The sequence below is a fragment of the Schistosoma mansoni genome, chromosome W (assembly GCF_000237925.1).
Source record: "Schistosoma mansoni strain Puerto Rico chromosome W, complete genome".
NCBI classification, from domain to species: Eukaryota; Metazoa; Platyhelminthes; class Trematoda; order Strigeidida; family Schistosomatidae; genus Schistosoma; species Schistosoma mansoni.
Window position 1 is genome coordinate 25,286,592 of NC_031502.1, and position 12,458 is coordinate 25,299,049.

General features: G+C 39.8%; 1 protein-coding gene across 5 annotated transcripts; it reads left to right on the forward strand.

The window, feature by feature from the left end:
* Positions 1–323: 323 nt before the first annotated feature.
* On the forward strand, positions 324–12,172 carry Smp_068270.1 (putative heat shock transcription factor; the record flags this gene model as incomplete). Of its 5 annotated transcripts, none has more annotated exons than XM_018789105.1 (10): positions 324–462; positions 496–604; positions 638–1,056; positions 1,091–1,235; positions 3,285–3,625; positions 9,595–9,893; positions 10,184–10,341; positions 10,381–10,437; positions 11,055–11,404; positions 11,824–12,172. In XM_018789105.1, the coding sequence occupies 9 exons, from the start codon at positions 352–354 to the stop codon at positions 11,390–11,392; spliced, it is 1,977 nt and encodes a 658-aa protein (XP_018654582.1). The 5 variants fall into 5 exon arrangements, with proteins under 5 accessions (XP_018654582.1, XP_018654584.1, XP_018654583.1 ...); XM_018789106.1 differs by lacking the exon at positions 11,824–12,172 and having other exon boundaries at positions 352–462; positions 3,285–3,509; positions 3,546–3,625; positions 11,055–11,392; XM_018789107.1 differs by lacking the exon at positions 11,824–12,172 and having other exon boundaries at positions 352–462; positions 3,285–3,500; positions 3,546–3,625; positions 11,055–11,392.
* Positions 12,173–12,458: the final 286 nt, after the last annotated feature.

Sequence of the window (12,458 nt, forward strand, 5' to 3'; positions counted from 1 at the left end):
AAACTATTTAGGATACCAAAAATGGTACTCTAGTCGAATACTTTAACTGAAAGAAATTCAATCAAAGTATAAAACAGTAGTCTTGATACGTTAATAACGATCAAAACAATAGAATTTACTCAACGAGGAAAAATACCACTGTCCTTTTTAAATAGCGCGCGAAAAGTCAACGCTTTCGGAAGGAAGTTGGATTAACTGAAACAACGCCATTGCCAGAACTAAAATATGCTATCCAGCCTCCTGCCTCTTCCAAACTGAAAATGATTTGAATTATTGTATTGTACAAATACAAAGCTTTTGATTGGTCGACAGTCAGTGAGGGAACATTAAACTTCTCCATGTTTGTATGCCATGTATGGTTTCACATCTGGACCTCCTGTACAATCTATTCCTGCGTTTCTGACCAAATTAAAGTTACTGGTGGATGATGAAGAAACAAACGAACTCATATATTGGGATCCGGTAAGTTTAAGTTTGGTTAGTAACTTCGTTCAGCACGGGACAAGTTTTCACATACGTGATGGAAACCGCTTAGCCAAAGAATTACTACCCCTTTATTTCAAACACAACAATTTATCTAGTTTTATAAGGCAGTTAAATATGTGTATGTGACTATCTTTCCTGAGTTTCTTTGCAGATGGTTTTAGAAAAATAAATCGTGTGGATCCATCTCTGCCTCTAAAATCTGACACAGAAGACATGGAATTTAGTCATCCTTACTTCATCCGCAATAAAGATATTTTGCTATCGAAAATTCAGAGGCGGACCTCAAACATGTTCTCACCAATAATGGGGTCAAGAAACCAAAGTTTTGGTGTGAAAGTACCTTATGTTCAGGCTAATTCGGGTTTAAATGGTTCCATAAGTGTATCACCCCAAAGACCAATAACTGCCACAGACTTCTTAAGACTGGCAGAGACTGTACGGCACTTGCGTTGCAATCAGGAGACTTTAAGTCAACAAATTAGTGTGTTAAAGTCGGAAAATCAGCTTTTGTATCGTGAACTTTCCGATTTACGAGAACATCACGACAAGCAGTCCCAACTTATCCAAACAGTAAGATGTCTAGTTGTTAACCGAGACATTTTAGCTCTTCACATTCCTGTCAGCCTTTGCAAAGGAAGGGAGGTCTGCAAGCGTGTGCATCGGACAAACTAAACGTAAAGCTCTCCCTTCTATTACTCCATCCGGTTCAAGATTTCAAAACAAAGAACTAAAGCTGGATCTTCGAAAAGGTATGTTTGTTTTGTCGGTGTATGCGTACGCAAGTCTGGTACCATAATCTCGTGTAATTATCCACCCTTCCAATACTTGTATGCTTTAACTTATTTTCGTCCTGTCTGTTGATAAATGTAGTATTTTGCTTGGTTATCACCTAAGGTTTTGTGCAAACAATAGGCTTACCAATTTGTTATCATCAGTTAACTATGTCACTGAAATATTGACACTAATTTTGCTGTTCTGTGGGATTCATAATATTTGGAAGGCCACATATAGGTGTCGTTGGAAAGTCAGGAAGTTGTTAAGATTTATTGTTGATCTACCTCAAGGTGATTATTTTCTATAGAATGGTTTTATTTGTTTTCTTGGCCTACATACAATACAGATTTCGTGATATCTATTTGCACTGTGATATACACCGTGTTATCTTTCACTAACAACCAAAATTGGGACAGGTGTTTGGTACGGATATGACTTAGCTTTTGACCTCTGTCAGAAAGACGCTCACAAATTCTTCAGTGACTTACAAAGTGGTTGATAACCTAAGCATCCGGTTTATTTCGAACAATAAAGTAAACGGGTTTATAGCAGTCCTACCTGCTGTACATTTTAATATGTATACATGAATTTGGTAGTAGCATCCTAACTACGCTAACCTTATAAGGTAAGTAACTTCTTACTCTTTTTACAGAAAACCCAGACATAATCCATGTTGGCTGTTTCAATCATAAGTTCACTAAACGTTTCTCTTAGCATTCATTGTTTTCAAATATGAGTCAACCATCTAAAAGTGTTTTATTTATGAAGTCATAAATCTCAGTCTCTATTAATTTTGGCTCAGGAAGTCGGGTAGTATAACTAAATCTCAGTTTAGCGTAATACATGAACATACACTCGGTTACTAAGTAAGAATTGGTCACAGTGAACTGAAAGTCTCAAAGGCAAATTTAGTTAAGTTACGGCCTCGTCTCCATTGGTGCATCTACTTGGCCCACACTATTTAAGTGATGCCATACTCCGGTTTTGCATAACTCAATTACCAATTACATTATCATATACAGGACTTTGAGTCTATAATTTTACTTGACTTTTGGAGTCTAAGTACGTAATGCAGTTGCGCAAACTTGAAACCTACCATCTAAAATTCGAGTACTTTAACTACCAGTCCACCGCTCCACATTCCATGGTCTACGTAGGTTACTAAGCTAGGAATAGAGTTCCCATGTGATAGAGTTAGTTAAGTTACGAAAGTGATTTTTTCTTCATTTTATTAAAATCTATCTTAAAGTAGTATTACATAAAACGGGTAAAGGTCGTTTAGCAATGTCACAGTAGTCAAATGCTGATTTATCAACATTGCTACCATTGTTGCCTTGATTAGTGTTATGACGGTTTTAGTCTGTTATAATGCGTCCTTCAATTTGATAAAACCTGTCAATTCCTGATAGTAAATTGTAGGATGATTTATTTATGACACAAACCTCACTAGCAGTTTATTTTTATCGTCTAGGCAGTGGTCACTTGTACCACCACTTATTTTTATGTATCGGCCTATGTATACCTTGTGTACTCAGTTCACGGATATGGTAAAAATTAACATTCAATGGAAATGTGTACTTCTCGTGCCAATCAAGGAACATCATGATTTTAAGATAGTGTTACAAATACAAAGTGAACTAGGTTCTGATCAGTCGCTTACAGTCATCAGGAATGATAGTTTTTCGTCAAAAACTAAGTTAACTAGTGTGTTGTCTGAAGTTTGAATGTCAAAAGTTCCTTCATTCTGGTCTTTATTGCTGATTGCCAAACTTATAGGAAGGACGACGGGAAATTCAGTTCCTCAAGTAAACTTTCCAAAGTTTGACCACATATGTTCATGACCCATGTAGATTAATATCAAAAGGTCTATTAACATATTATTGATACCTGGTTGTTAATTTCATGTGCGAGTTAGTCACAAAATTGGTCATAGAATTCCACTAACCTTAGTACATAAATTGTCCGTTACGGAAACAATGTCGTGATTTCTAATGATAGGTGTATTGTCCTAAACACACCTTTAGGTTTTCAAATTGAAAGAAACTCGGTTCAACCGCTCCAACTTGTTCAAACTAGCGATTTGCTCGGATCACATAAGCGCCCTAAATTCGACATACGAAATTTGTCTGCAAAAATAGGCAATACAAGTTCCGGTGCAAACATTACTGACCAGATTTCAGATATTGGGTCAGTTGTTCATATTCTCCCTTCAAATCTTCAGCTTACTCCAGTGAGTCTTGGTAATGACGGTAAATATATATACTCTTTAACTGGTTCATCACCAGAGTGTGACGTAAATACACAAAGTTTGGTTGATAAAAATCCTGTGAATGTTCAAGATGGACCGAGATATTATCTGTCTAAGGTAAGTAAACAGTTATTTTTCATGCCTTACTGTCTGTACGTCTGTAAGGTAATTTGAACGAATAGCTAGCATCTCCAGCTTTACTGCTTGAAGTTATAAAATGTTTGATCTCAAAATGCTACTTCGTTCTCCCTATTGATTTCCGAAACTCAGTGATATGTGTAAAATAAGTAATCAGCACAACACAAAGTATCGTGTGACCGAGACCGTACAATCGTTCCTTTAGTTCTACAATCATGCTCCTGGGTTGCTGAAATTCTTCAACACTAATTCCTTTTCTTCCCCAAATTCTTCATGAAGGAATATTCCTATTTAGTATGGGCAACCGGGAAGTATCGACCTCCATTATTGGCATGAGGACTGTTATCTGGGTCGGAAACACCAGGCGGTGCTTGTCAAAGCTACCAACTTTCCCAGTTTTTATGTAACTTTGTCATAGGTATTCTTCGAAATATAATTCTTTCTTCGTTTGACTTTTCAGGAACTAATATCTTACCACGATGTTTACGTATGGATTTTGAGTGTACGTATGACTGTCCTGTTTTCCTTGAGTAACAATCCAGTCATATTCAGATTCCCTGTCTTTCCTTCTAAATGTAGCTTGGTGGGTGTCAATCCCTAGTTTGACCACAGGAAGTGAAATAAAGGAGCGCGATTACCTCTTGGTATCTCTTTAACTCTAGTATGTTAGAGCCTAAAAAACTTCGACACAGTTTCAGAAATCTTGCTTAGCTTCCACCGATTTGAGTAACCTGTGGGTTAGGCAAGATATTCATCTACCAACGAAAGGTTAATTATACTGCTCAACAATCCGCCCCGCTTTAATTTATGGTTGTGGCTATTAAGGGTAGAGGGTACGCGTAAGTTACTGGTGTTTGATCACAGATTTCTTAGAAATATTGCGCGCATCTACTGGGATCACCGGGTAAGTAATAGTGAGATTAGGCACAGGGTATTAGGAAATGATGGTAAATCAGTTGGTGAGGTTGTGAATCTTCATCGGCTGAAATGGTTGGGTCAGGTATTGCGCATACCCAACAACTAATTACGACGACGCGTAATGCTGACTAGTGTTGGAGACGAATGGGAAGATGTTAGGGATGGCCAAAACATGACATCAGCTCATAAAATCACTAACTTCTGATCTGAACCACGTTAGTAGATGCAGACTATTTGGTTGTGGTCCGCGCGACTATCATTACCAGTGGTTGGGGATTATGTATATTTAATTATTATTTATTTATTTAAACACATATATATTGGTACAAAAGGACACCAGATACATATGCGCCACACAAAATAATGAAAGTAGGAAGAGAAGGGATGAAAAGATAAGGCGGACTGAAATGTACAACCAGAAGACTCTTTCAGTTAAGAAAGTTAGAACCACTCTTTATGTAGAAAGTAAAAAAAGGTTTCAGCAGGATCGCCACTGGCTTCTATTCTGAGCCATATCTGATAACGTCTCTAGCCACTGTGTTGCACCATCTCTCGGACCCCAGCCAGGAAGTCGTGAAGGACCAACAGAAGCTAGCCCTTTGCAGCTTTCTTTCATGCTACGACACCATGTCATACACTGACCTCTTCTCCGCTTTTTCCAACCAGTCCCAGAGTCGGCAAATAATGCACGACGTGGAAGTCTCTGGGACGACATTCGTAAAACATGTCCAAGCCACCGAAGTCGGTGTTTCAAGATGGTGACACCAATTGAATTATCGTCTCTGCGCCCGAACACACGATGCCGAACCTCTGCATTACTAACATGGTGTTGCCACTGAATGTCAGCAATCCTTCGGAGACAACGATGATCGAACACAGAGAGTCGTCTAACATCCTCAACTCGGAGAGGCCAGTTTTCACAGGCATAGAGCAAAACTGCTCTCACCGACGCGTTGTAGATCCGACCTTTTACAGCCAGACTAACATCACGAAGGCGCCAAAGATGACCCAGATTGGCATAAGCCACTCTGGCTTTCATTATACGTGCATCAATCTCATCACTCACGCCACCACCAGCACTTATGCAACTACATAGATACACGAACTTCTCAACTACTTCAATCTGCTCACCACCCAGGCTGAATACAGGATTAGAATCCTGCCAGTCTTGTAGGAGTATTTTGCACTTGGAGGGTGCAAAGCACATGCCGTACCTGCGGACACTGATTGCCAACTGATTAAGTGCGGATTGCATGTCTTGGGCATTATCGCACAGTAAGACAATATCATCCGCATACTCGAGGTCGAGAAGTCGTTCTCCAGACAGCAGATCCACACCGCCATTACTTACATCCATCAGAGCTGTTTCCAGGATGTCATCGATGGCAAAGTTGAAGAGGAATGGTGAGATTGAGCAACCCTGCCTAACCCCACTGCTTGAATGGAACAAGGGAGAAAAGTGGTTGTATGCCCTCACTCTGCCTGAGGTGTTCGTATACAGGGCCTTTAAGATGTTAATGAACTTCTCAGGCACACCCTTCTTCAATAGACAATCCCAGAGAACAGTCCTGTCCAACGAATCGAAGGCAGCCCTGATATCAAGAAACACTACGATTGTTGGCCTGCGATAAGTATGACGGTGTTCTAACATTTGGCGGAGGGTGAAGATGTGATCAATGCATCCTCGACCAGAACGAAAACCAGCCTGCTCCTCGCGAGTCAATCGTTCTCGGGTTTTAAACAACCTACGAAGAATGACAGAAGCCAATAGTTTGGACGCAATCGGAAGTAGACTTATCCCACGATAGTTGTTACAGGAACAACGTGAACCCTTTTTAAAGATAGGGACGACTATTGACTCATTCCATGATGTTGGAACACTTTCTAGCTGCCAAACCTCTGCAAACAACACAGTCAGTTCCTTAGTCAGAAAGTCACCACCATCTTTAAAAAGAACCGAAGGTAAGTCATCTGGGCCCGGTGATTTGTAGCGTTTCAAGAGTTGGAGTTCCTTGCGGACTTCCGCCTCGTTTGGTGGATCAGTCGTCACCGGCCATGGGGGGCAGGACAAACTGGTTGATGTTGCCGGAGCAGCAGGCCAGTTGAACTGCTCTTCGAAAAATTCCGCCCATCGTCCAACACGTCGAGAGATGTTAGTGATTGGCATCCCATCATCCTCGTAGATTGTTTCACTCACACCAGACTTCTTGCTGCCAGTGGCTCGGATGAGTTGGAAGAGCTTCCAGCAGTTACCAGATGCAGCTGCTGCTTCCATCTCATTAGCACGATCCGACCACCAGGCTTCTCGGTCCTTACGCAAGCTTTGCCCGATTTCACTACGTAACAGCCTTCGTTTGTGGTCAAACTCACGGTCACCCGGAGTAGAACGACGGGATTCGATCAGTTGTAAGGAGCCAGAAGAAACCCAGTGCTTGTGAGCGGGACGTTTCGCGAAGCCGCAAGCGGCTTTACTCACCATTTTCATGGCGTCATGAAGATGCAACCAATGCTCATCTATACTTTTCGGTGGGATGGTAGCTAGCCTAGAAGCTAGCTCCGCTCGATACTCACTTGCAACAGAAGTTGCAGCCAGTTTACTAACATCGATCCGTTGATGGCGGTCAATCCTTCGGCCACTGAAAAGGTGAGATTGGCGCAGACCAGGGCATGATCAGACTCCAGATAGGTACTCCAAAAGGAGCGGCAGTCTTGTACACAACTCCAGTGGTAGCTGATCGCGATGTGATCAATCTGAGTCCAGGCTTGAGATGCAGAGGGAGGACGCCAGGTGGCACACCGGCGATGACTGTGCCGGAAGTTAGTGTTAGCCAGAAACAGGTTGTGGTCTGTGCACAGTTGCAGCAAACGGTCCCCGTTATCTGTCCTGCGACCAACAAGTCCCCATCGGCCACCTAAACGACTCTCTTCTGTGCCTAGACGCCCGACCTGAGCATTCAAGTCTCCGGCTAATACTACAATATCTGTCGAACGCGCTTTCTGGAGAAGAACTGTTAACTGGTGGTAAAACTCATCCTTGATTGCATCCGGGCTGCAATCTGTCGGGGCATAGGCGGAGATGACGAAAAGACACCGTTTCTCACGCCGGTTTCTTCTCACTTTGATGGAACTTTCTAATCTAACAGCACATAACCGACTGTTAATGGGGATCCAATCGATTAGTGCTGCCTCAGCCCTAGCGCTTAGTGCAACACCAGCAAGACCGGACGAAGATGCCACAGAGTCCCCGGATAAGCGCACGTGAAACAGGCTTTTCGAAGCGACAGATGGAGAGCGAATTTGTAGTACTTCACTAGAGTCTTGAATACGGGTCTCAGATAGACAGCAAACATCAACATTAAGACTTTCTAAAGACATAGCCAGCCCCATCTGTTGTCCGATCTGCATTAGTGTGCGAACGTTGAAGGAAGCCAGCTTGAACGGCGTACGCGGTTTCAGAAAGACTGCTTCAGTATTCGTAATCGGTGGAAGCATTCACTTTCAACCAGACAGTGACTGGAGATCGTTTAGATAGGACAGAGTTTCCACCATGGGCGAGCTACTGCATAAGTTGAAAAAGAAGGATACACAGATTGGGAATAAAGGGGGTGAAAAAGCGACGTAGTAAATAATAATAATAATGGTAATAATAATAATGTAAATTGTCTTTCTTCTATTAGGAACGAGAGCAGTGTAGTTGGTGTAGCGCGTCATTTCATGTCATTTGTGTGTGGGCTGTGATACTGCCCGGCTGCCCAAACCGAAGCAGATGGTTTTCTTAGGGGGCCACACCCCGAGCCTTTGGCCTAAAGGTCTGATCCACAAGGCAGTGGAGCATCGTAAGGAGATGCAGTCCCATAGTATCCGGTGACCAACGGTTGGTTCATACGCCATTCGATCCTTCAGGATACTGGAGCCCATGTGCACCATTGGTTTGGAATCAGGGTTTTCCAACTCCCCTAGGTGGACCCTTCGTGTCCACCAACCCGGTTAAAGCGCCGGACATTCGCTTTTCGTCCTCTCAATTTCGTAAACAACACCGGTGCCACGAGAAGGTAGTGAGTAGGACTTCCCTGGCAGAAGCTATATATTATATTATATCTTATGTATGACATGGTTCAGAATCGATCGCAATGACGTAGGTGTATTCATTCTCTGTCTCCACTTAAACCGTGAGATTAAAATGAACTTTCTTTCTATCAACTAATTCTTTCTTACTGTATTGTATCCTTATACACAATCTTTATATGTATTACTATCAATGAAGTGACTACTTCTATAAAGTCGGTGTTTATCTTGTGCTAATGAGGTGTGTCAACTTGGGCTGATGCATATATGTGCCTGGTCCTACGTTGTGGCTGACTGACTGTGAAACACGGTCTATGGAAACAGTTGTCCATAAGCTGCAGGATTTTGATCATATATCTCTTCAAAGCATTGCTTGCGTATTATGGAATAGCTGAGTAAGGAGTACTGAGACTAGAGATAAGTTATTAAGCAAAGATCGCATATTGGTTGATGAGACTTAAGTTTCGTCGACTGAGGTGGCTTAGTAGTTAAGGCGTTCGAATTCCAACCACTAAGTCCCTAGTCCGAACACCGCTTAACTTGGTCTGGGTAACCGGGTAATATCATTGACGCTAAGTGTGGTTCATACCCAAGTACCTGGTGAATGTGTACTTATATTTTATACCATATATCTTGACTTTCAATGTTTGCTGACGTAAGAGCAAATTGAAAAAAAGATACAGTGGTTGAGAAATCATGATATGAGGTCGTTGGCTGTTGGTCTGAACAATGTTGAAAGGTGCAAAATTCCTGGTCGGTGTTTAAAAATATTTCCTTACGTGGTGCAAAGTAGCTCAGTTTTATTTTCTATCTTCCCGTAAATACTGAGTTGAAATCAGAATTTTTTTCCCACTAGTGATGAGTTATCTTAAACTCAAGTTGTTTACCACCTATCACCCTTTTCATTTCTGACTACAAAATTCCACTTTTAACAATTTAATCTTATTTCTATTTCCAAACCAAAGGTGGACGATAATTTCACACATCCCACAAATGACGAAGAGTTTCCTGTAGGCCTTAATGTTGAGGAAGACGGTGTTACAGATGTGAATAATTCGATTTTAGAGTTAAACTGGCCATGTAGTAGATCAGATACGCCTTATTGTCTAACTGATTCTCCTGGTTTGAGTGACGTAATACCTTCAAAGTTAGATGGTGTAACAGATGAAAGTATTTGTGACCTGCTTCTTAACGGTGACTCACAAACTGAACAAGAAGTCGGTAACAACCAGCCTTTCTCAGAATCTACCCTTTCAAAATACAAGTAAGTCTTCAACCTATCAGGACAGTAACTCAATTTTCAACCGTAAGTTTTTGGTCAACATAGCTTTACTAATTGTAAATCTTATTGTTTTAACTTATAAACAAATTAGAACCATGTCCAAATGTGCATCAAAATAAGTTGTCTTAAAGTCAAAATAGTTCGTTTCTTGGCGTCAGTATGGAATCCTTATACGTGTTTTGATGCACTTTAAGGTAATATTGTTTTTCACCTAACAGTATTAAAGAACAGCCCGTGCACATGAAATGTATGGTTATTTGTGTCATTTTCAGGAAGGAGCCAATAAGAAAACAACATAAAATTCAGAATAGACCCCGTTGTATCGCACCTTTTGCTGAAAGCGACCCTCAATTTGTTTCCACAACTCTCCAGGACATTGACAGTCTTCCATGGGAGAAGTATCAAGATAGTGGTTTCGACTTCAATCTCGGTGAGTGTTCTATTCCACTTGAAAAGATTACAAGTTTAGATGTTGAACAAAATCAAACAGAAAATTCACGCAGTTCTTCAAATGGTCTTATAGTCGGTACGTATAAACAGTCTTTTGATGTTAACCTATGGTTGGTAGATTTACTTCTCAGATATCCCTCTAAATCATTTTTTAGTTAGACATCTGATACTAGCTATTGAAATCTTTATTCAAAATTGGTAAAAAAGTCCACACACACAAATCAAGTGACTTGCGTGGGGCATATGTATTCAGTGCCCCTTTGTACCAATATTTGTGTTCAAATAAATAAATAAATAAAATGAAGTTCCTTAGCTGTTTCGTAGATATTTGGAGTCAATTTCTACACAGTTTATTTTATTGACTTTCATGACTGATTTATACTGTTTAACTTACTGGTGTTTAATTATTGCTCAGTTTTGTGTGTTAATGTTTCATGCAAATGATTCGTTCAGTTTTCCAATGAACTTTCAACAGCTTGGATGTTATAGTATTTAATGTGAGCTGTTTACGTCCATGCCAGTTACTTAATTCGCTGGTGTTTTTGTTGTAGGTAGGATCGAAACTCTGCAAAAATATTTGACCACTTACAACTTGTTTCCATAAATCTGTAATTTGTCTTTGGACTGCAAATGTTATGCATTTCTTTGGATTGTTGTAAATTGTCAATGTAATATTTTCTTTTTTGTCCAAAGGAAATGAAATTATTCCTGTAGAACCCGCTAATTTAAACGCATGTGATGATGTTATCCAGTTCTTGAGGTCAGAAATTCCTGGCAAGAAGTTAAAATCAGATGAACCATTAAAAACTGTTGCGACAACTGAGGCACATGCCTCTACTCAAAATGGTGCTATTGATTTAACAAGTAGTTCATCTGCACCAACTACCTGGAAAGCAAGACTTTCTGCCAACAATCGGCTCACAATATCCTCCTCTCCCAAAGTTAAACGAAAACAAGTGCCAGTTTTGATCCGCAGACAATCAATCACCCCTCTTTCAACTCCTGATTTTTGTGAGGAAGAATTGGAATGATGTACAATAAAAGTTAGTCCTTCAAAATACTTCTTTTGTAGATACGATAACTGATTATTGTTTTCATTGTATTTATTATATTTACGAAGTTAGTGTTTATACACAAAATAGACTAGACAAGTTTATCAGCTGTAGTTCTAATGCTTCTAAGTAACTTTTTCTCCGTGAGGAAAATCCTTTGACTCAGGGATACAATACCCCTCCCCTGAGTGACATGACATTTTTACAAAATGTACATCGTCCGGTACATATGCCCAAAGTTATTTTTGTTTCTTGAAATCTGTTTACTTCCAAGTGTATATAAAGCATTTCAACCCTGTTTCCCGAATTCATATTTTGAACTAATATTAATGATAATAATAGTAATCATAATTCACACATCGTATGATTTTTTTCTTATGCAAAACAATTTTGTGTTTTTACTTTTACAGTGCTCTTCATTTCATTGTAATTTCTACACAGTAGTTTCCCAAAGAATTTCTTCACGATAAAGATTCGCCAAAGTAATATATAATGAACAGCTTCTACGAAACCATTTTCTCCTCACATAAAAGTTTTCTCGTAAGCTCTGTCATAAACAGCGAGTTTCATGATCATGTTGGATGAATACGAATTTAAAGAACATACACGATTGTTTTTTCTATGAATAACCAAGTTTTAAACATTTCTCCAATGTGTTTATTGATCAGTCTTATCTGTTCATGCAGATTTTAATATATTATGTTTTACGAAGTATCAAAGTGGTGTACCAGATTCTATTAAACAATAATTGATATCGAAGTTTTTTCTGCTTCTCATCTGTTTTTGGATGTAATCATTTAAAGAAATTAGATTGTGCCTTTCTTGCAGTAATTCCTTAGGTAGAACGAACTCAAATTACAGTTTGTATCCTAATTAGTTATTATTCAAAGTTACTTGTCTTCTAGTCGATAGGCATTACAAACTGTCCACTTCGATCAGTTAGTAACAGAATTCTTTTAAATTGGAACTGGCCAATGAGTGAGGCAAAGTTCTAGAAATAGAGATACATTAATATATTGAGTTCAGATTTGCAACGGCAAAATTA